General features: G+C 35.9%; 1 protein-coding gene across 6 annotated transcripts in view; it reads left to right on the top strand.

The window, feature by feature from the left end:
- Window positions 1-25,031, top strand: part of USP9X (ubiquitin specific peptidase 9 X-linked) — a 136,846-nt gene that overhangs the window by 41,590 nt on the left and 70,225 nt on the right. For 4 of the 6 annotated variants that reach the window (XM_062183741.1, XM_062183739.1, XM_062183740.1 and 1 more), the window contains 12 exons: window positions 183-328; window positions 2,092-2,171; window positions 4,839-4,951; window positions 6,244-6,462; window positions 10,124-10,239; window positions 10,679-10,930; window positions 11,007-11,145; window positions 13,062-13,214; window positions 14,232-14,336; window positions 17,290-17,496; window positions 18,616-18,752; window positions 20,519-20,667. In XM_062183741.1, coding sequence (XP_062039725.1) covers window positions 183-328; window positions 2,092-2,171; window positions 4,839-4,951; window positions 6,244-6,462; window positions 10,124-10,239; window positions 10,679-10,930; window positions 11,007-11,145; window positions 13,062-13,214; window positions 14,232-14,336; window positions 17,290-17,496; window positions 18,616-18,752; window positions 20,519-20,667 — 1,816 coding nt within the window. The remainder of the gene's footprint in view (window positions 1-182; window positions 329-2,091; window positions 2,172-4,838; window positions 4,952-6,243; window positions 6,463-10,123; window positions 10,240-10,678; window positions 10,931-11,006; window positions 11,146-13,061; window positions 13,215-14,231; window positions 14,337-17,289; window positions 17,497-18,615; window positions 18,753-20,518; window positions 20,668-25,031) is intronic. The other 2 variants (XM_062183742.1, XM_062183744.1) reach the window with 1 other exon arrangement.

Raw genomic sequence — 25,031 nt, 5'->3', positions numbered from 1 at the left:
CAGCAAGGAGTAGAACAGGCGCCCATATGGGATGCTGGCGCCACAGGTGGAGGATTAACCTACTGTGCCATGGCGCCGACCCCATTTAAAAAATTTTAACACTGATCTGTTGATGTTTAAATTACTAGGTATTGCATATATGTTATAGAAACTTAATTCAGGAATATTAATTTTTAATTCAGACTTCATCGCCTGATTCTTCCAATGAAAATTCCCCAGCAACTCCCCCAGATGAACAAGGTCAAGGTGATGCCCCACCACAAATTGAAGATGAGGAACCTGCATTTCCACATACTGACCTGGCAAAGTTGGATGATATGATCAACAGGTAGGTTGGTGTTTGTTTTGTTTTCAGTGAGCATAATACATGAAGACCAAGTTTGGGGTCTGATAGTAGATGTAAGAAAAGAGAAAGAGTAACCGAAATGCCACGGTAACCCTACTGCCTCCTTAATAGTCTTCACATCTTAGTTACTGTTGTACTTTGTAACATATGGTTCTTAATAGATTTAATAAATGAAATGGAGTGTGAATACCAGGAAGTTTTCAAATCAACAATGATACTCTAGTTACTGAAATGGAACTGTATATGTGATTTCCCTTTTTGGGAGTTTAAAGATTTTAGGGGGATAAGGGAAGAGCATGTCAAGGAACACCATATGATTGTGGTTTTCATGGACTGCAGGCTTGACATGAGGGCTGGGGAGGGATATGACATATTCCTTCTCCCTGTCCCAAAAGGAAAGTAACAAAAATACACATTTACAGGCACTTGCCTTATGTCTTTTGTCGTCTTTTTCTTTCTAAAAATAAGGTAACACTATTAAGTGTATACTGTCAGGGGAAATAGAAATCCTTTGCATTAAAAAAAAAGTCTGAATACATAAATAATAGGTATTCACTGTTTAAACTATATTATGTAGGTAAATTTCTCTAATTTCCCCCTTACATTCACACTTCCCAACCAAAAATTACTGTTCATAATCAGGAGTACATTCTTACAGGTTTTCTTTGTGTTAAGTATCATATATGTAGTGATTTTTTTTACAAATACAGAATTTCTTTAATTGTATAACTTCTGACTTCATTTATCTTGAATATTTTTCATATTAATAACTATAGAGTTAATTCATTATTTTTAATTGTGTATTTAAAAGAATACATTGATTCTGGCAGATGCCTATAGTAATGATGTACAATAAATTAATAGTCAAAAGAAAAATTATATGAAAATGGATGGAATGGTCCTTAACAATTCTCTATCTCAGTGGCAGAATAGGCAGTTGTATTGTTGCCTTTGATTTAATGTGGTGGTTAGTGATTACTATACTTTTTATGCACATTAGAGGACTGAGTTGCATATTAGCAAGTGGGGGGGAGAGTACAAAATATTTTTATTGTAAATAAAAACAATAGCAAAGGCAGTATATATTTTTTCTAATAGATTGTGTGGTAATGGAATGCCAGCTTCTTAGTACAGAGATGAAGAGATGAATGATAGGAAACTGATGACTGGGCTGCCGGTGGGAACAGAGAAAGAACTACTGGGTATATGTTGCCTCCTTGTTACAGGGAAGAGGGAGGCATGCAACTCATGGCTGACTAACTTCCAGGAAAAGTTATGAATTATGCTGCATCGAGTCAGAAATCAGTTTTTTGCCTCCTACAGTTTTCTTCCTTGTAAGGAAGACAACTAAGATTCATTGTAATATTTCCTCTACTCTGAATTTAAAGAGACTTTTCCTGTGAACTTTAACAATAATAGATATGATTCCTAGTTGATACTTGATCACTGCAATATAGTATACTGTGTATTAAACATATACAATATTTGCTATATTCTGTATTAAAATAGTTTTCTTTCCACTTTCATCACTGTATCTCTTGATAGTACCTTCTAAAAATTGTCCAACAGAAGATACTTAGTCCCACAAAGCGTATTTTCTACCAACCTTATTTTAATACTTTAATATATTAAATGTTCTATTAGTGAAATGAGGAATTACCTAAAATTAGTAACTTTTTTATAATACTCTACCTCTTTTTAGTATGCAACCAATAAGCATGTTTTTACTTTATAAAACCATTTAGGCCTCGATGGGTGGTTCCAGTTTTGCCGAAAGGGGAATTAGAAGTGCTTTTAGAAGCTGCTATTGATCTTAGTAAAAAAGGTAAGTTTAAATGCTGCACTCTGTAACAGCTTTCTTAACCCTGGGCCTTGTCTGCTAATGGAAAATTATATACACATAGAAACATTTTACAGTGAACTGTTGTATAGGTGCTAGGTAGTATTTACTGGACTTTAGATACCTTTTGGGGGTTTTATTTTTGTTTCTGTTTTTTTGTGTGTTTGGGTTTTTGTTTTTGTTTTTTTTTGTTTTTGTTTTTGTTTTTGTTTTTTGTTTTTTGTTTTTTTTTGTGTGTTCCTCTTGAGCCATTTCTGCTCTCAAGATTTTATGTAGTATAGAGGCTGGCGCTGTGGCATAGTAGGTTAATCCTCTGCCTGTGGCGCTGGCATCCCGTATTGGCGCTGGTTCTAGTCCCGGCTGCTCCTCCTCCAATCTAGCTCTCTGCTATGGCCTGGGAAATCAGTAGAAGATGGCCCAAGTGCTTGGGCCCCTGCATCTGTGTGGGAGACCAGGAGGAGGCTCCTGACTTCAGATTCACACAGCTCTGGCCATTGTGGCCATTTGGAGAGTGAACCAGTGAAAGGAAAACCTTTGTCTCTCCCTCCCACTGTCTGTAACTCTACCTCTCAAATAAATGAATTTTTAAAAGAAGATATGTAGTATGTAAATCTACAGATGATTTACACTTTAACTGCTTTTTTACTGAAATGTTAATGAATAAAAGGACATAAGGATCTTTGTACTTAAAATCTACCTATGATCCTTTGAATGAAAATTGCTGTTTCATTAGTACTGTTTCCCCAAAAAAGCTACCTTACTATTTTTTAATACACAGAAAATGTATAATTTTTCTCTAATAAAAGAAAAGAGACTTGAGAGATAAGGTTCTATATTTGTAAAAGTCAATGAAAAGAAATCTAGTATTTTTATTCATTTTTCCAGGAGTAAAGTTTAATGTTGGAATTATTTTTTCCAACGACTTAGGTCTACTTTAGGTTCAGTTAAAGTCTCTTAGCAGAGGACTACTATTATAATACTCTTGGTTCATTTTTAAGGCATTGAAGATTAAAAGAACAGCATCAATTTCATTTTCTTAAATAAGATATCCATGTATGTGTTAAGAACTATCAGTAGACACTATCACAATTAAAACTAATTATTGTCAAAAGTAGCATATTTAGTATTTTGCCTAAGTCCTTCTCTGGCAAGGACAACATTTCATTTATCTTAGGATAATTACTCCCTCTTTGTTCGGAATTTGCCTTTATGCCTCATTAATAATTTATGATAATTATTTGTAAAAATAGTTTACTAGCCAGCACTCTGGCGCAATGGGTTTAAACTACTGCCTGCAGTGCCAACATCTCATATGGGCACCAGTTTGAATCCTGGCTGTTCCGCTTTGGATCCAGCTCCCTGTTAATGTGCCTGGGAGAACAGCGGAACATGGCCCAAGTACTTGGGACCCTGCACCCACATGAGAGACCCAGATGAAGCTCTGGGCTTTGGCCTTGCCCAACCCTGGCCATTGCAGCCATTTGGGGAGTGAACCAATGGATAGAAGAGATCTCTAACTCTGTATTTCAAATAAATAAATATTTTTTAAATAATCCAGTAAACTATGAAAATACAATTATTTTCCTCTACTCACATTTCTTTTGCTCACTCATTTACTTGTCAGTTCTGCATATTTTTGAAAACTTAAGCATTAGTCATGTTTTAAATCCTGATTGTAAAATCATAGATAAAAACAGAGAGTAATGTAGTATTCATTTAATAGTGTTGAATGTCATTCTTATTATACAGACAAAATCAAGTATTCTGTATAAATCAAATAGTCTTTATTAAGAGTTAACAGATTTAGGCCGGCGCCGCGGCTCACTAGGCTAATCCTCCGCCTAGTGGCGCCGGCACACTGGGTTCTAGTCCCGGTCGGGGCACCAGATTCTGTCCCGCTTGCCCCTCTTCCAGGCCAGCTCTCTGCTGTGGCCAGGGAGTGCAGTGGAGGATGGCCCAAGTGCTTGGGCCCTGCACCCCATGGGAGACCAGGAGAAGCACCTGGCTCCTGCCATCGGATCAGCGCGGTGCGCCGGCTGCAGCGCGCCAGCCGCGGTGGCCATTGGAGGGTGAACCAACGGCAAAGGAAGACCTTTCTCTTTGTCTCTCTCACTGTCCACTCTGCCTGTCAAAAAAAAAAGAGTTAACAGATTTTGTGTTTGGCATATATAGCCTTTTTGAGATCAGATGAAATATGTAAAGGAGAATATGTGCTGACACAGTTTAAGAATCTAAGGAAGACAAGATAGGCCTCATCTTGTTAAACACAGACTAATATAAGGATATTGAAGCTAACTGGATGATTTTTGAACATAAAAAGATTTTAGAAATTGTGAAACAGTTTACAAGGTTTATTTTAGGAAATAAAGTGCTACAAATACTTCTGATTCCCAATTGCTTGGTAACTAATAACCATTTTATCTTTCTTAAGGTTCAGTGTCATGATTGGTAACATTTTCAATTAGCCTTACTATTATTGCTTTTATACAGTTAAATATTTTAAATTTTATCTCAAGATAATGCTATGAGTTTTTTCCCACAGCTACTTGGAAATGAACAATTCCCAGTTATTTATCTTTTATCATATAATTAGATGTTGTAAAGCAACCAACTTTATTTACATTGATTTTTTTTTTTCCCCCCTTTTCTTAGGCCTTGATGTTAAAAGTGAAGCATGTCAACGATTTTTTCGAGATGGGCTAACAATATCATTCACTAAAATCCTTACTGATGAAGCAGTGAGTGGCTGGAAGTTTGAAATTCACGTGAGTCTTGCATTTGACTTTCAAGAATCAGATTTACATTACATTGTGACACTTTTGGTTAGGGAGGGAAGAATCTGCATGTTAGTGTATATGTAATGTATCTGGTTATATGTTTGGCCCATTGATTGAATTAAAGGTTCTAAAAATGGAACTTTTAACTTTCATAAATTGTAGTTTCTATTGAAGGCAGCATGATCATTTAGAATGAGGTGTGAGAGTTAGAATTAAAGGTTAGAATTAAGTTTAATCTCTGTTGGATTTTCAAGTGCCTTAGGAGTTTAGGCAAGTCATCAAATTTCATTGAAAATACAGTTTTTTTTCCCGACTTTAAGATACAACACTGTTTTATGTAGTTTTAAGGAAGAAAAACATCCAAGATGGGGAATTTAATATACGTCTGGAACTACAAAGGGTTAATGTAGAGATTAAGTGAGAAATGAGCTTGCTTTGCAGAAAGGTAAAGCAAAGAAACACGCATGTTTCAACCCGATGGAAGGAAGGATAAAAAATGCCTCCTGAAAACTTAGAACTACAAGCTACTATTCAGTTTTGTAGTCTGAATTCAAATTATGGTTGATAATAAGTAAGTGGAAAATTTGAAGTGATCTCAGGTTGGCATTGTCTTCAAGTGACTAGTAGAGACGAACATAAATCTTATTTACAAACACCTTTAGGAAAACAGTAATGTAGTATTCATTGATGTAATCAGATTTAGAGATCTTAAAAATGCAAAAAGTGTGCTTTAGACTGAAAAAATTCCATAATTACTCCGTTTTTGTTCCTTGTTTATACTATGAACATGGTTGAAGTTACATAGCATACAATATTTTTGTGATCTGTTAACTATTTCCCAAATATGGTCATGGCATAATATAATGTAATATATAGATGTAGAAATGGAAACTTAGGAAATGGTGTCAGACTTTGTGTTGAGGCTTAGATAGCAAATCTCTTCCATCTTGGATAATTGACATCTTATTTAAATTTTAGGATTGCTGCCTCCATTATACAAATTCCAAAGAGGAAAAAAATGGCAGTTTGAATCTTTTATTTGTGAGCAGGATTGGTAACTTAGAGACTACTTCATTTTATAAGCCATAGCACATGGCTTTTTATAAATTATGAAATAAGTGCTAATGTGTCTTTAAAATTATTTGATCCCAGTATTAATGAAATTAAATGTAGTTCAGATTATCAAGATATAAAATGGAATTGTCATTAAGATTAGTTAATTTTTATTTGAAAATGCAATGTTTTGATCTTCTAAATCACCTTTCCCTCATATATAACAGAGATGTATTATTAACAATACTCATCGCCTGGTGGAGCTATGTGTGGCCAAGTTGTCCCAAGACTGGTTTCCACTTCTAGAACTTCTTGCCATGGCCTTAAATCCTCATTGCAAATTCCATATCTACAATGGCACACGTCCATGTGAATCAGTTTCCTCAAGTGTTCAGTTGCCTGAAGATGAACTCTTTGCTCGTTCTCCAGACCCTCGATCACCAAAAGTGTGTTGGTTTGTTATTTTCAAAATTAGATACTAAAATTGTTTTGCTCTACCATAGAACATTCAGTGATTTGAATCTGTTGATATGGAAAGAATAATTTCATATTACTCTTAAAGGAATTCTGCATTATTTGTGGTTTGGATGCTTTGTTTTGTATCAAAGCTACGTTCTGTTGTTTCTATGGCTATTAACTTTTTCTCTGTTTAAATATTTAAAGTATGACAATCAAATTGGCTTTGAAACTTTAAAAAGAAAACCCACGGAACCGGGATCCTTTTCCATAGCTAATGGCATTCTAGTTCACTGCTTATGGCTATCCTTTTGTACCTCTTTCCAGATACAAGTTAGTCCCTATTGTTTTCTGCCCTGTCTTTTGGAAATAGTCATAATTTGGGTTAGTTTCAAACAGACCATATTTTTTCTTTGAAATAAGAGTAGACATTTTAAGGTGTTTGAGTCTAAAATCAAGTATATTCTATAAATGCTTAGTAACATCATAAAAATAAAATCACAGAAATTACAAATAAAAGCAAGATAGTATGATATCCATATCAAATATGTATATTCTGTACATAAACTTTATATTAGTGTAAACAGGCTATACACTTTGAAAAATGTATCCTTAAACTGTGCTCCTTTTAATAAATATTAATGATACACAGTTTTTAAATTTTGAGTTTAGGGAGACATTCTCTTCTAATTTGTTAGACACAGAGAAGTCTTTGATCTAGTGGTTTACTAGGTGAAAATGCCTGTAACAGCTAAGGCTGGGCCAGGTCAAAACCAGGAGTTGGGAACTGAATCCAAATCTTTCATGTGGGTGGCAGGTACCCTAATACTTGAGCCATTATCTTCTGCCTCCCAGGATGCTCAGTAGTGGGAGGCTGGGATGGAGAGCTGAGCCAGGTCTTAGACGCAGACACTCTGAAATCAGGTGCAAACATCCCAAGTAGCATTTTAATTGCCATGTCAAAAGTCTGCCTGCAGGAGACATTTTAATATTCTAGGTTTTATCAGCAATTTTCCTGTTCCTAACCAGCCAGAAAAACTTGAAGTACAATGCTTGGTTTATTCTGTTAGAAGGTGAAATCATCAAAATGTATTGAACTTAGACCTGAGATTTTCTGATATTTCCTAGTTCATATTCTTGCCACTAGATGGCTTGTTTTGCTTGAGTAGCTCATGTTAATAGCTAAATCATGGCAGTGTTCAAGATCAAAATTTTCATCTACACTTGTATTTCCTTTTTATTTTATTTTCTTACTCTGAGTCAGTAGTAATCTACAGTCTAAGTGACTCACAGGGAATTAAACATAAATACAAAGGTTTTGAATGACTTCTGGTTGAAGCCTTGTTCTTGCTATTCAGCTTATAAAATATGGTAGCTATTAGGATACTTAGTCTTTTAAAACCTTTAATTGTATAATTTGTTTATGCAGCCCAAATTATTATTATGCTTATAAATCATGGAGAAGTACATTCTTATATAATTACCTATTGATTTACTTCCTACTGAAATAAAAAATTTTATACTTTCTTATATTCTAAACAAGTCTCATATAAACTTAAAATTCACTAAAGATATCTTTGATAGAATTTTCAACCGGGTAGTTGTATGCAGACACCATGATACAATGAACCTGAGGGGGGGAGAGAGAGAGAGAGAAAGAGACAGAGACCTTCCATCTGCTGGTTCACTTCCCAGATGGCCACAGTGGCTGAAACTGGGCCAGGCCAAGTCTTCTATGTGCGTGACAGGGGCCCAAGTCCTTGGACCATCATCTGTTGTTTCCACAGGGAGCTGGATCAGAAACAGAGCAGCTGGGACTCCAACTGGCATTCTGGTATGGGATACTGCCATTGTAAGCAGCAGCTTAACCCACTGCTCCATGACACCAGCCCCTTTTTCTCCTGTTTTCTAAAGGTGGCACAAGTTGAATATAATCCAGAATGCTTGTGACCCAGATTTTGGGGTTTTTGAATTTTGAAATGTTTGCATAGACTTCACTGGTTGAGCACTCATCTAAAAATCTGAAATGCTCCAAGATCTGAAACTTCTTGAGCATTGATGCATTTTGGATTTTTGGATTAGGGATGCCCAACCTGTAATGGCAAAATTTAGATCATCAAAGTTAGCTAATGGAAGTGAACTTTCTAAACTATAAATAACCCTTACAGATACACAAGTTTGTAGCGACTTCAATTTACCTATGAGGAATTTCAAGTTACATATTTTAAAAGTCTCCTTAACTAGTCATTTTTTTATAAAAAGATTTATTTATTATTTGGGGGAGGGGGGTCTTCCATCTGCTGGTTCTCTCCTGAGAGAGAGACAGAGAAAGACAGAGATGTGTCTTCCATCCACTGGCTCACTCCTAATTGGCTGCAATGGCTGGAGCTGGGCTGATCTGAAGCTGGGAGTCAGGAGCTTCTTCTGGACCTCCAATGCAGGTGCAGGGGCCCAAAGATGTAATAATCCCCTAGAGTTTTTGATAGGTCTTCATTCTCACTTAAAATCTCATTACACCCTCGGCTCCCCCTAGATTGAACCTCTGTGGCCTCAACTTTTGATCTGTGACAAAGCTTAAAGCTGTCACAACTGTCTATGAATTACTTAATCTGAGATAGCATCTCCCTTGTTCCCCTCACTTCCCTCCAAGACATTTGAAAATGTTTAAATGAGACTTACTTCAACATTAAAAATATAGTAAAAGCTTGATTGTTTGAGACTGTCTCGGGTAAAATTCACTTAACACTATTTTTTAAAATATTTACTTATTTGAAAGGCAGACAGAGACAGAAAAATCTTCCATTCGCTGTTTCACTCCCCAAATGGCCACAACTGCTAGGACTGGGCCAGACTTAAGCCAGAAGCCAGGAGCTTCTTCCAGATCTCCCATATGGGTATCAGATGCCCAAACACTTGGGCCATCTTCTGATGCTTTTCTCAGGCCATTAGCATTGAGCTGTATTGGAAGTGGAGCAGCTGGGATATGAACCGGCACCTTTACCTGCTATGCCACAGTGCTGGCCCCTGTTCCCCCTTAAAGAAGTGTTTGGAAGACAGTCACTGGTACTACTTCTGAGATGAGGAGAACTGGGTACATTCATGTAAGTCACCAAAAGTATCAACCAGCAGGTTCCAAAGGAACAACACATATTACTACAGGGGTTTGTTTTTAATCAACAGTTCACTCTTAGGCTTTAAGATCATTGTATTTACAGGGAAATTTTAATTATTTACAGCCACAGCAAGAAATAGACTTAAAAATCATTGTTAGGTTACCAAGTGACTTTTTTATTTTTGAAGAGTCTAATTTTTTATCTCTTTAAAATTATTTTAATATGAAATATTTTTAAATAATTAGAAGGTATTTGTTCTCTGTGGTGGAGTTTCTGAAATAGAAGCCTGGCTTTTAATTTCACTTCACTAACTAGATTGGTATAAACGAGGAGAACTCTGTATCTTAGTGATGTACTGCACTTGCTATTTAAACTGCTTCTGTCCGACAGGTGGGATTAGTATGAACAAAATGTAATATTTTATTGTCTTTTCAAAAATGATTTGACATAATTTGTTTTAGTGAATTTAATATGTTTCAATCAAGTTACTACTGTTTCCCTAAAAGCAAGAAGTTAACTTTTTTCATTAATATTACAGGGTTGGCTAGTGGATCTGCTCAACAAATTTGGCACTTTAAACGGGTTCCAGATTTTGCATGATCGTTTTATTAATGGATCAGCATTAAATGTTCAAATAATTGCAGCCCTTATTAAGTAAGTAATATTTTAAAATAGTCAATACATTATAGAAGAAAATTGAGTTATTCAAGTGTGATTTTCTTTTAAACTGTTAATTTTATTTAATTTGAGAGACAGATGGAGGGAGACGGCTTCTGTCCCATCCACAGACTCACTTCCCGAATGCCCACAGCTTGGTACTCAATACAGGTCTTCCACGTGGGTGGCAGAGCCCAGTTACTTAAACTATCATCTCTGTCTCCTAGGGTCTGCATTAGCAGGAAACCAGAGTCAGGAGTCAGAACTGGGAATCAAATCCAGACACTCTGATGTGGGATGGCAGGCATCTTAGCCACTAGGCCAAATCCTCACACCTGAATTTTTTTTTTTTTAAAACAACATAAATAGACAGAATTTAGTCCTAATTGATTTTAAGTAATTGAGCATTACAGGCTTTTGTGTCTTTTTATTTCAGACCATTTGGACAATGCTATGAGTTTCTCACTCTTCATACAGTGAAAAAGTACTTTCTTCCAATAATAGAAATGGTTCCACAGTTTTTAGAAAATTTGACTGACGAGGAACTGAAAAAAGAAGCAAAGAATGAAGCCAAAAATGATGCCCTTTCAATGATTATTAAATCTTTGAAGAATTTAGCGTCAAGGGTTCCAGGACAAGAAGAAACTGTAAAAAATTTAGAAATATTTAGATTAAAAATGATACTTAGGTAAGTTATTTATCTTTTGAAAGGATTATTTATGTGCATTTTTAGTATTATACTTACCACTGAATTTCTTTGATAGATTATTGCAAATTTCTTCTTTCAATGGAAAAATGAACGCACTGAATGAAGTTAATAAGGTGATATCCAGTGTATCATACTATACTCATCGGCATGGTAATCCTGAGGAGGAAGAATGGCTCACAGCTGAAAGAATGGCAGTAAGTGTTTTGATTCTTTAAGAATCTTCTTGAAACAAAAATTAGAAGAACTATAGCTACAATTAGTATTTTCAAAGTAACCCCTGACATTGGACATTTTGATTAATTTATAATTCCGTTAATCCCAGTAATTTTTATACTGACTAGAGTTTTTTAATTATTAGTTATGTGAGTAGCTTAGCACATGTTTGATAAGCTTATTAATGAATGTCATGATGTAAAGTAATTCGTTTGGAATTTGTCGAAATAGAATTAACGGGTGATCTGGGGAATGAATCTGGTAGTATCCTGTACCTAGTGAATGAAGTGGCTTATTGTTCATTTGACCAATTCTTGTTAAAGACTTTAAAACAGGAAATGTAATTATTAGAATAAGATCTACATGGACTGTTTTATAATGATTTTGAGAATTTCATTTTTAAAGCATTTATATAATTTTGACATTGAAAATTTAGGAATTTAGCATATTTTGTACATAATGTAGCTTTAAAATGAATAAGTATGTCATTTAAGTTAAAAATGAGTTTGTTTGTTTTTTAGTGAATACTGTGTGACAATACTAAGGAGACAACTCTTTGCCCTTAATGAATCAATAAGTTTAATAGGGGAGACAGTGATTAGATTGTGATAAAAGATATGTGGAAAATGCTTAGACATGGGCCCTATGGTGGGGCAGTCTAGTGGTAGATGTCTGGTTTTGCGCATGTAATTTGCCTTTCTGCCTTGTGGAAAGTCAAGCACAGAGCTACTGAAATATATGGTTTAAGGAATGGTGCTATTCCTAGGTAGTACAGAAATTGGCTTGTAGCCATTTTACATTTCCTTACTTTCATCATATTTCACAAAATTATTTTAATTGTTTAGTCCTTTATCAGCTGAGAAGTGTACTTGTTTATCACACATTGAACGTATTTTTATTCTCAAGCTAAATACTGTAAAATCATACAATATTGATTGCTACCTTTTTGTATCAGCATTTATTAGTGTATTTTGCTATAAATTAAATGCAAGTCAAGCAGTCTAGCACAGTGTTAGACAAGACTGTGGAAGCAAGCTGACTAGATTCAGATTCTAGTTGTAGTACCCATGAGTTTATTTTTCTGTAGTAGGATAATATATCCCTTACCAGGATTATTTGGAAGATTAAAGATCTGATGAATAAGCAGGAATAGTGTCTGCTGCCTGGTAATCAGTTAATAAGTAAAAGTTAAAAAAAATGCCTTGGGGGCTGGCATTGTGGCGTAGTGGGCGTAGCCACTGCCTGTAACACTGGCAACCATATGGGCACTGGTTGGAGACCCAGCTGCTCCATTTCCATTCCAGCTCCTTGCTAATGGCCTGGGAACGCAGCAGAAGACAGCCAAAGTTTTGGGCCCCTGCACCCATTTGGGAGACCAGAAAAAAGCTCCTGGCTTCAGCCTGGCCCAGGCCCAGCAATTGCAGCTACCTAGGGAGTGAACAGCGGGGTGGAAGACCTCTCTCTCTCTCGGTCTCTTCTTTTCTCCTTCTCTCTCTAACTCTGCCTTTCAAATAAATAAAATCTTTTTTTTAATGCCTTTTCTGGGGTAAAACATATATGAAGGATCCAAACATCCTAAAATTGGCCCTGTGTCCCCCTACCTAAACTGTGGTGATTGTTGCATTTCAGTAATATTTTTTGAATAAATGCTGAGGTTTAGAATATTTTTAATGGTTTCAGTATTTCTAATTTGTGGGAGCATTTTTTTATGTGCAAAATTAAGCCCTGTGAAATTGTGGGTTTTTTTCATAATGTTCCATTAAAATAATGCATATACATCTTTGTCAGTATTGAAATCCTACTTAGATTGCTTATTATTATGAACAATACCTACATTTTAAAAAAAGCTTCTGTGTTTTAGTTTCTGCTTTGAAACAAATCTTTGAATTATATTTAGGAATGGATACAGCAGAACAATATCTTATCCATAGTCTTGCGAGATAGTCTTCATCAACCTCAGTATGTAGAAAAGCTAGAGAAGATACTTCGTTTTGTCATCAAAGAAAAAGCTCTGACCTTACAGGATCTTGATAATATCTGGGCAGCACAGGTAAGAAATTTAAGATGGTGATTATTTAGTTTTTAAAGGAAAGATGCTCAGACTAAATAACAGTAAATAAAAATAACACTATAATCAACTGTATTTGCTAAATTTGTATTTGGCAATTTGTAGGTTAAGAGGGAAACAGTAAAATAATTAAAGAATGTGTACTGAAAGAATGTAAACTCTGGCTTTTTCCTAGACTTGAAAAAACTTCATCAGTGTCACAAAATTTGAATCAGTTGATTAAAGACCTGTAATGACTGTCCCAAAAGATTGATAGCTTTTCAGAGGGATTACTAACTTTGGTTTCAGAGCTGGAAAGTTACTCAGATTATCATAATGGCTGATTTCTACTCACAAATCACTTGGGAAGCATAGTTGACGTCAAGATTACAAAGCTTTGTTTTCTCAGTCTATAGAAACCAAAAAAAAAAAGTTTTTCCTTAGAGTGATTAAGGTTCCATTTTGTAAACAATAGAATTAGTTTTCTCCTATTCAAAGTATTAAAATTGGCATATGATAGGGATTCACATGAATTGGCAAAGTACATATTAGCCATGTAGATCAAGAAATTGAGAGGCATTTTGCCTTATTAGGATGCCCATGTCCTGTATCAGAGTGCTTGAGTTTTTAGTTTCTGACCTCTAGCTCCCTGCTGAGGCAGCAGTGATAGCTCAAGTAATTGGGTTCCTGCCACCTCTGTGGGAGAACTGGATTGAGTTCCTGGCTCCAGGCTTCAGTCTCTGCCGGAGGGGTGGAGAGGACATGACGGACGTTTGAGGAGTCAGTCAGCAGATGGGAGCTCTCTGCCTGCCTGCCTGCCTCTCAGATAAAATGTTTTTTAATGCAGTTGATAGTTTTAGATGGCAGTTCTAAAGTATTTGTAATGTTAGGAATTTATTTGGATTAAACAGTTAAGGAAATGCTTTATGGTTATCAGCAAACAATATACACTACTTACCTGATTGCTAATCAAATCCTGATGTCTTACTGTCTTCTTTGTTTTTATTTGTTTTTCAATAGGCAGGGAAACATGAAGCCATTGTGAAGAATGTACATGATCTTCTGGCAAAATTGGCATGGGATTTTTCTCCTGAACAACTTGATCATCTTTTTGATTGCTTTAAGGTAATTGTTAACATAGTAGTTACCATTTTATTTGGAATAGAACTCATTCACTAGATTGTGAGTTGTTCTAAGCCATTAAATACTTAAATAGAAATCTCAGTGACCCATCTCTGATGTGAAGGAATCGGCCATTTTTTCTGTCCCAGTGATAACTTGAAGTTTGCTTTTGTATTAGTCTTCATAACCCTCATAAATAAGAAATCTCATTCTTTTTTAAAACTTGGATTATCATTTTGGATTTCTTTCCTTGGCATTCCATGCTTTAGTTATAGATTTTTTTTTTTCCTCCCCCAGAAACCTTTTATTTAAGGAATACAAACTTCATGCATTTCATAAGTACAACTTTAGGAATATAGTGATTCTTCCCACTGTACACATACTCTCACCCCTCTTCCTCCTCCCTCTCCTTCTCCTATTCCCATTTTCCCATTCTTCTTCTTCTTTTTTTTTTTTTTTTTAACTAAGATCTATTTTTAAACTGGTTATAGGTTTAAGCAAACTGTAGGACTGCAGGTCAGGGTGATTATTTACAATGAAAAGTAGGAGGTGACAGCAAGGGAATACTAATAACTTGCCATTCATATTTTGTCTTATGCTGATTTCTGAAAAGGTGCATGACCAGTGATGACCCTGACATAAGAAAAAAGAGACTAATTATTACATTTTTGGATCCTCTTCTCAGGATGATCTAAATATAATAATTCCTTCATACGTTTTCCCCTTTGGCTTAACAAATGTTTATTGAGCACTTGTCATTTGGCAATAGCTACTATTTTTTTTAGTTTCTGGTAAATCTATCAATTTTACAGAGTATGTCTTAAAAGTTTCTACTAAAGATCATTTAAAGGAAGTATGAAGTCTTGGGTCACTTGTAGTTCTTTACAGATTACAAGCAAATGATCTTAACCTTATATACTTAGCCCAGGGTCTAAATTTTAAATATTTGAGTTCTTATCTTTGTTTTCAGCAGTGGTAGAGTTTTGTATCCTCGCCAGCAGTTGTTTTCATCAGCATTAAGAATTTGTCAGTCTGCTTGGTGTGAAATGATACCTCATTCTGGTATTAGATTTTACACCCTTGATCACTAACATTGAAAATCTTTTCATATATTTTTGAGCTAAAATCTGTTACTTTTTTGTAAATGCTTGTTCTAGTCTATTGCCTGTATTTTTTCCTGTGGTAGTGGTTGTGTTTTTCTTACTGATTGATCAGAGTTCTTGATACACTCTGAATACCAGTCCTTGTCAGTTCAAGATTTATAAATAATTGGTTTACCTTATATGTGCTTTGGAATTAACAATTCCTTAATATCATCAGATAGTGTTAAAACTTTGAGTTGTCTCAGGTCATACTTCATTTTAGAAGTTGGAATCAATGTCCTAGAATGGTGTTTGGCTTAATTCTCTTTGAACGTACAGTTTCCCTGATTATCTTTTTCTTTGCTTCCAGTGTATTTGTTGAAAAAACTGGATTGTTTGTTGCCTTGATGTATGTCAGTAGTTTGATATAGAAGCTTGATTTTTTTTTTTGCTGGAGTGCATCATAGATGGCAAGGGCCTCTTTGTTCAAGAGGAATACCTGGTTATCTCTTATAATAATGCTTGTTCTTAAATGTACTATAATCTATTATGTCAATTATTTAGTTTTCACATTCCTTTGAGCAGACTTGGAGAAATTAGAAGTATTTATGTACTCAACTCATCTTCAAAGACATCCACTTGTAAATTTCTGTGTAATAATTGCCCTGAATTGATCCTCTCAAATTAACTTAGTCACTCTTCTGGTGTTTACCATTAGGTTCATTTCAGTTTATTTTCTGATGTATACTAATTAGCAACTTTGTATATGAAACTTTAACCATATTGTTGAGCAATATCCCTGGCCCCTACCCACTAAATGCCACCAATCCCCCTTTTCTCCCCAAGTTGTTAACTGGGTATTCAAAATACCATTTTAGAGGTTTGTTCCCCCATTTTGTAGTTTTTAAATTAGTATGCTCATCTCCTGCATCAAAATAACATCATTTCTGTAGAGATTTTTTATTTTGGATAATAACTTATACTGTCACTTTTTTGTTTTCAAATCTGTAATGCACATTACTTTATAATTAGATTTTTCCTTTTATTTATTTTTAAACCTTGGCTTTTTTTTATTATTATTTATGTATGTATTTGAGAGGTAGAGTTACAGACAGTGAGAGGGAGAGACAGAGAGGTCTTCTGTCCACTGGTTCACTCGCCAGATGACTGCAACAGCCAGAGCTGTGCTGATCCAAAGCCAGGAGTCAGGAGCATCTCCCGGGTCTCCCACATGGGTGCAGGGGCCCAAGGACTTGGGCCATCTTCTACTGCTTTCCCAGGCCATAGCAGAGAGCTGGATCGGAAGAGGAGCAGCCAGGACTAGAACTGGCACCCATATGGGATGCAGGCGCCGCAGGCAGAGGATTAACCTACTGTGCCACAGCGCCGGCCCCAGCTTTTTCCTTTTATTATGAAAATCTTTGCATCAAGTTATCTTTGCTATCATATAACTTTCAAGTCACGAGTAACAGACTAAATTAAAGGCATTGGTTCTCAATAGGAGGCAGTTCTGTTCACTGGCAACACTTAACAATGTCTGGGGACATTTTTCATTGTCAAAACGAGGGGAAAGAATTTCTGTTGAACTCCACAGGGTAGAGGCCAGGGGTATTGCTGAATATGCTACAGTGCACAGAACCTCCCACAATAAAGAGGTTTCCAGACCAAAATGTCAGTAATTATGATGTTGAGAAACCCAGGTTTAACATTTCTCAGCCCTGTGAGTGTACTAGTGTTACCTCTCAGATGTCACTTGAATAATTCTGTCTCAACTATGTTATTTTTCTGAGGAACTGAACATATGAACTCAGTGACAACTTAAGCAGCAATGACTATATATGGGTTATTTTCATGTCATTTAAATTTTTTTCTAGGCCAGTTGGACAAATGCAAGTAAAAAACAACGTGAAAAACTGCTTGAGCTGATCCGTCGTCTTGCAGAAGATGATAAAGATGGTGTGATGGCACACAAAGTGTTGAACCTTTTATGGAATCTGGCCCACAGTGATGATGTGCCTGTTGATATCATGGACCTAGCTCTCAGTGCCCACATAAAAATACTAGATTATAGTTGCTCCCAGGTAAGGAATCTGCTGCTTTGCTCACTTTTTGTGACATTTCTCTTTGATTGCAGGATGGTTCTAGGCTATTCCGACATTATTTTTTAAGTAATGTTCAAGAATTTACGGACTTTGTTCCTACAAGTCTGTTCTCCTTTATCTAGGTCTCTACAGCAAGGTTTTGCAAATAATTTAAAAAACATTCTAGCCTTCTTGGGGAAAGACAGTATCAGCAGCAGATTATTTAGTAGTAGTACTATGAAATTTATGGTGCTAAAACACCAGTCTGAAATCAATATCATAAAATAGTAAAGCTGGTCTGGGACTTTGAGAGTTAATAGAAATTAGGTTTTCTTTGTTCAAAGGGAAGTGAAGAAAAACTAACAGAATTTCCCAAACAATAAAACATTTAGTTGGTATGTTATATGTTGATACTGGATTCTGTGATATAGGAGATTCTCTTAAAATTTAATACTTAGCTCTGGCAAACTTTTCTTTTTTTAAAGATTTATTTATTTATTTGAGAGTCAGAGTTAGAGAAGGAGAGAGGGGCGGGGGGGTGTCTTCCATCCACTGGTTCACTCTCCAAATGGCCACAACAGCCAAAGCTGTGCCAATTTGAAGCCAGGAACCAGGAGCTTCTTCTGGGTCTCCCACACGGGTTGCAGGAACCCATGGACTTTGGCCATCTTCCACTGCTTTCCCAGGCCACAGCTGAGAGGTGGATAGGAAGCGGAGCTGCCAGGTCTCGAACCAGCGCCCACATGGGATGTCGGCACTGCAGGCAACGGCTTTACTCGCTATGCCACAGCGCCAGCCCCTCTGGCAAACTTTGAAAGCCAGACTTTTTGTCAATTTGCCTAATACTTGACATCTATACTTTCATGTAGGTATATTGAGTCTAGGTAATTAATGCTGAACTTTTACAATAGTGCTATCCTTTTTGAATTTTTGGTAGTAAATGTAAAAATAAAAATGTACTTAAAACTTTTTTACCGTTGAATGATTGACTACAATTACAGCCTAAAGTTTGTGATGCTAACATTACAAGAAAAGCTTTTATTAATTTTTTGAAATAATGTGACAGTAGAATTCTCCTGAGTATTGACCCATATTAAACATGGAAATTGTGTGTTTAAGGATCGTGACACACAAAAGATCCAGTGGATAGATCGCTTTATAGAAGAACTTCGCACAAATGACAAATGGGTTATTCCTGCACTGAAACAAATTAGAGAAATATGTAGTTTGTTTGGTGAAGCACCTCAAAATTTAAGGTAGGATATTTAAATGTCTTTATGTGTTTTGTTGAAAAGAAACAGCCTATCAGTTGGCAAAAGCAAAGTTTAAAGAAAGAAAATTAATGAGGTGACAGGAGTTAGGAACAAAAAAAAAAAAATCCTTTATCATATCCATAATTTAAATGATGAAAGATAAATTTTTTTAATATTTAACTAAGATTCTTTGCAGTGGGTATCTTTAAATACACTGTTTTAGATTCCAAATACTGATTGCTGAAATAATTTGTCCTTGTATTTTTCTGATATGAGAGTTGGAACTGATAACATGAAAAAGGAAAATAAAAAGTGAGCTGCATATAGTGAAAAGAATATTCACAGCTTGGATTTGTAGATGTGAACCTTGTGTCAAACCAGTCATATAATGAGTGATTCTCTAAAGAGTCCTACTTATGTGTAAGATTAAATGATTGCCATTCTCCTTTCCAGCTCTAGATTACTATGATTATGCCTAAGACAGAAGTTGAAAAGGTCATACATAAACACACACACACACACACACACCCCTAACAAAGTTCATGCAAAATTTAAATTACAGGTAAGTTTATTTTGGTGCAAACAGCTTTTTAAATCTGTACTTAGTTTTTTCAAAATAAGCATTGCAAGACCCTGCTTATGTGTGGATTTCAAACAGTTTTGACACCAAAATAAACCTTTTTTTAAGATTTATTTATTTGAAAGTGTTAAGGAAAGAGGTAGAGACAGAGAAGTCTTCCATCCACTGGCTCACTCCCCAGATGGCCACAATATCCAGAGCTGTGCCGATCTGAAGCCAGGAGCTTCTTCCAGGTCTTCCCATGTGGGGCCTGAGGACTTGGGCCATCTTCTACTGCTTTCCCAGGCCATAGCAGAGAGCTGGATTGGAAGAGGAGCGGCCGGGACTAGAACCGGCACCCATATGGGATGCTGGCGCTTCAGGCCAGGGTATTAACCTGCTGCGCCACAGCGCCAGCCCCAACCAAAATAAACTTTTAATCCCATTTTCCACAAATTTTTTTGAAGTTTGTTGAAATTTGTCTTTTTTTCCCCAAGGCTAGAAAAAATAATATGAAATTGGAAAAGCTATTGAGTTAAACAGTATATAAAAAAGAAAAGTCCAGACATATATCTTAATAACATTTCTTTGGGTGGCATGTGTTGAATATATTTGAACATCTTTTGGCCTTTCTCAGATTTTTGGCAAGTAGACATAGTTTACATACTTTACCAAGGAGCAATGGCCTTATGTCTGGTAGTAGTAATATCTGTGGAAGTTGATAGGTTTCAATGAGGGTGACAGATAGAAAGGACCTAGGTCTCTTTTTGGTGACACTTACGAGTAAACTTGGCTATAAACCAAGTATCCAAGAATGTACCTTGAATAATAAACAAAATTTTACTGCAAGTATTTTTAAGTTCTTCACTTGTAAATACAGTGGAGTCTTGCAAGGAATGTTTGTATACTTGTTGAAATAATTATGTAATCTAACACAAGTGCCTTGGTACTACTATAGTAGTATTGTAGAGATGAGTCCTTGAAGTAGACCCCTATGGCTTAGAGTTGGAGAAAATATATGTGGTTTTTATGTAAAAATAATGTCTTTTTTAAATCACTAAATATTTTCTTAATAAATTGCTTGATGTGATTAATGGGAATAATTGGACAAAAGTATAATTTTTAGGTTTTATAATTTGTAGCTGAGAGTTTAGGTAGTATAAGCTCTTTTTATTATAACAGAGTTTAATTGCCTAATTATATTGTTAAGTTCTTCTCGTTTCAGTCAAACTCAGCGAAGTCCCCATGTATTTTATCGCCATGACCTAATCAATCAACTTCAGCACAATCATGCCCTAGTTACTTTGGTAGCAGAAAACCTTGCAACTTACATGGAAAGCATGAGATTGTATGCCAGAGGTATGTATATGTAAACTAAAATGAACTGTTGGGAAAATTAGTGACTTTTTTTTTCTTTTTGCTAAGTGCTTAGTCTTTGTCACTCTGCTTATTAAATTGATTTTTCTTCTGTGCCTGAGGAGATCTGCCTTCTTATTTTACAATTGTTGTTAATTTCTTAGTTATGTATTTGACCTGTCCTTACCACCACCTTTAGCATTTCAGGAAAACTTGTCTAAGTCTTTTCTTAAATATTTATAATAGTTCTTTTATAATCCTGAATCAATGTTTCATAAGTACTTCAGGCTTTATGGATTAAAAGTTTACAAGACTATACAGGAGGCTGCAAGAATCCCAACATTTACATTGGTTTTCAAAATGTGGAATTGTTTAAGCACATTCAACAGACCATTTTTAGATACCTGTTATATGTGGAGCTCTGTCTCAAGAACTCTTTTTGTCCTCTGACAGTTGTGTCTGAGTCTATGTGTGCTCATGTATAGGTGGTTTCTTACTACATATTCTTCCTCTGACTTACATCAAATTCATAGACAGCCCCCAACAAAGGCACCTCTTGTAAGCACGTTTATTTCTAGAACCATAGATATGAGAGCTTTATATTGACATTGTTAGAGAAAAAAATAAGCCCAATGCTTACCAAATATGCCACTCATTTAGAATGCTATATATAGTATAATCTGCAGAAGCCAATAGTGTACATTAAAAATGAGGATATTTATAAAATTCACTATTTGAGGATAGCAGACCTTTTACGTTGTTGAACAAACCCCATGGTCCTTAGAAATGGATTTTTGCTTGAAACCTAACAGTATATACATTCCCAAGTAAATTTCAGATAAACATAAGGGAAAAATGAGAGAACTCTTTATGTTGCTGATTTTCTTTTAACTCTTTGTTCTTCTCTCTTTCTCCTTTGAGCCAGCTAAGTCCTCCTAATTAGTAGATTATAAAATAGCTAGACAATCATTGTAAGCATCAGGCAGCTATTGGGCACCATACAGTGTTCTTTTATCCTTTCAGTCTTTCCCTGAGTTCCTTTAAGTACCATGAAGCGTAATCAAGACAAGATAGGCATGCAGTCAAGTGATTTATGTTCTATTTATGAAAGGCACCCAAAATCAGTGAGGCAAACAAGAGTTGTATGCAGTATAGTCGAGCATTACTGAGATTCTTCGTTGTGATCTCTTCTTTGTGGCATAGAGCTCTCATAGTGACCAGTGCTGGCCTTCCCCTAAAGTGGAGCCATAGAAATCATATATGCTTCAGTGTTCATTTTCATTTACTTTATTTGCATGTGTTATTTTATTGTATCTTCAAAGGTTAGAAACTGTTCTTTCTGGGTACTCGGGAGAGGGGTTTGTGCATTTAAGCCTCATTAGGGTTTTCTCCATTTTAGTCAGATTTCTATGAGTTATTGCCTCATGCCATATTTATGGTTACAAGAATGTTTACATTCTTCAGCTGCCTTCCTTTATTATGATTATCTCCACAAACTAGCATTTGTGAATCTGCATAGTCAGATTGCCTATGTTTGAATTATGACACAAACATCAACTGTATGACCCTGGAAAAATTTTTAGTGGTAGAACAATGCCTGGCACATGGTAAACATTTGGTTTTTTGCTATTTTCCTCTTAATTCTTTGACATCGTATACCTTCTAGAAATTTCTCGTAACCTTGATATCTTTTCCTCTTCTAATTTTTTATACATTGATTAACACTGTTCAGTCTTTATAGATATTTAAATGAGGGGGTGAGATAATTTTTAAGTCTGGTAAAATTCTCCTATTCAGCTTTTCACAACATTAAATCACTTTTATGGTAACCTTACCTACCAACTTTCTAGACTTGCAATTCTAAAGGAAATTAGGGATTTTGCCTCTGTATAATAAAAGTGTCACATGAGTTCCATTACATAAAAGATGAGACATAAATCTTCCACAATTCACTGATATTCTCAATTTTTTCACCAGTATTAAGTTTTTGTACTGTCCATATTCCATCTCCATTAGCATCTTCAGCTTCAAGGAGGAAAACATTTCTGAGTAGTGCGGTCAGCTTAAGACCTTATTTCAAGTTTTAGCTTGTTCCTGAACTTTTATTGAAAGTTTAATTTACCAGTTTTCCTTCTTTCTGGGTATCATTGAATGATTTGTTGTCTTCACATTTTTGCATTCTGTTTTCTAGACTGCCCTTTTTCATTACCTCTTTTCAGTCTCTTAGCATCTAGCTCTGATAATTTTAAGGAACATCTTTCATAAAAAGATTTCTTCACAAGTGTCATTTACCAGCAGTGTGTTGTTAGGATGCAGATCTTGGGTTAGACTTTTTCTATAGCTCTGACTCATTCCTACATATCAGCCTTGAAGTACTAAGTCTGTGTGGGTTCTTTGTAGTTTGAAAAATAGCTAGTTTTACTCATTTTTATGGACAGTTTATATCTGAAGAAATCCATTGGTAATTCAAAATATACATGGAATTAAAAGATGTTTATTTTGGTGACAAAATACCTTGAAATGTATGCATTCATGGAATCTACAGAAGTTCATGATAATGCATATTATGAAAATATGTGTCTATTTCAATGTTGTTTTTGCACCAAAACAAGCTTATTTTTTAATTGATTTTCCCATAAGCTTTTCGCATTGTCCTTGTAGCTGTTTCTAGGCCTGGAGCAGGGGAAGTACATGATACCCTTGAACATCTTACTCTACAAATTACTCATCATGTTGCCATGTCATAAGGACACAGGTATTAACTGTCATTAGCCAAAACTGTGTCAAAATAAATGATGAAAATAATTGAACCCATTGAATAAAATATCAATATATTGGCATAAAACACCAACCAGTAGATGTAGAACGTAAACTGATGGATTTAACTTTTAGAATGGTAGGGTAAGCTGCTCGGTAAACTTTCTTTTTTTGTTTGTTTGGTCTTTTTAAAAATTTATTTCTTTGCAAGGCAGGGTTAGAGAGAAGGAGAAAGATCTCCCATGCACTGGTTCACACCCTAAATGGCTACAATGGCCAGGGCTGGGCCTGGTAGAAATAAGGAGCCTAAAACTCCATCCACGTCTCCCACATGGATGGCAAGGACCCACATACTTAAGCCATCATCTTCTGTTGCTTTCCCAAGCTCATTAGCAGGGAGCTGGATAGAAAGTAGAGTAGCCAGACATGAACCAGTGCCCATATGGGATGTCAGTGTCATAGGTGGTGGTTTAACCTGTTGTACCACAACATTGGCACTTCAGTGGACCTTTTAAAAAAAAAATTTGTCTGGAAGTTGTCCTAAGATGATATAGCAAAAAAAAAAGGGGGGGGGGTGACATTTATTCAAGAAAATCTATTAATTCTCAGATAAAACAGGGTTTTGTAACATTTGAGCCCTAACTTGCTCATTTCTCTCCATGCTTAGTTCCATCCTCTGGAAACTCTGCTTCCAGCAAGTATGACTAAGATGCAAAAACTTCCTCTCCCTAGCTGCTAGTCTCAGACTAAAGTTTCACCACATAAGGAGCCAGTTACTTTCTTATCCTCCTTAGTCCTGTGTCACAGAAGGTTTATTCTAGACAGACAGGCTAAAAGGACTAAGACAGACTGAGATTACTGGGCTATTTACTCCCACCCAAGCTTGCTCCTAAGGTAGAAGTTCTGTGCCAGGAAGGCAACCTAAGAAAATCTGTCCCCTACCACCACCACCTGATCACATGGCAGGGAGGTATCTTTCTAGGAGAACTGGCTACTATCTTGCCTCTGGCTCCTGTACAGTGGGTGTAGATGTTCTTCCTAGAGAGAGAGAGAAACTATGAGGACCAGAAGGTTAGCAGTTATACTTGAAAGGACTGCTTTACCAGAGCATGCTGTGCTTAAGGATGATATCTGTAATTTGGGAATTTTTTGAAGAAAATTAAAAGTGTACCTGTAGCTTCCTAGTACTAGTATCAACAAATGGAACAGCAGAACAATGAGATGTTTAACCAAAAGATCTAGATCTAAATGCTGTGTTGTATGCATTAGCCTGCATTCATTCAGAAACAGAGCAAAACAGGGGGACAAGTTGAAAACTGCACGTGGATCCATAAGCAAAGGATAAAAACCTCATTGACATAGATGATAGGGTACTTAAAATCTGACCTAGTAGGACTGGGTGAACAATAAGCTACCCCTGAGTCAGAGACAACTCCTAGGAAGCCAGAGTTAAAAGTTGGATATATCCCTGGCAATGTGTGTGTACCCACAACTTCATCCTCTCTGGAGTGATTGAAAAGGGAACATCCAAGCTACTAGTCTGACTTAATGTGACAAAAACTCCTTGGAGTGTGATCACATCATCCAGCCCACATGTACATCCAGTGGTA

The sequence above is a fragment of the Lepus europaeus genome, chromosome X, assembly GCF_033115175.1.
Source record: "Lepus europaeus isolate LE1 chromosome X, mLepTim1.pri, whole genome shotgun sequence".
Classification (NCBI taxonomy): Eukaryota; Metazoa; Chordata; class Mammalia; order Lagomorpha; family Leporidae; genus Lepus; species Lepus europaeus.
This window is presented reverse-complemented; position numbering and strand designations above follow the sequence as displayed.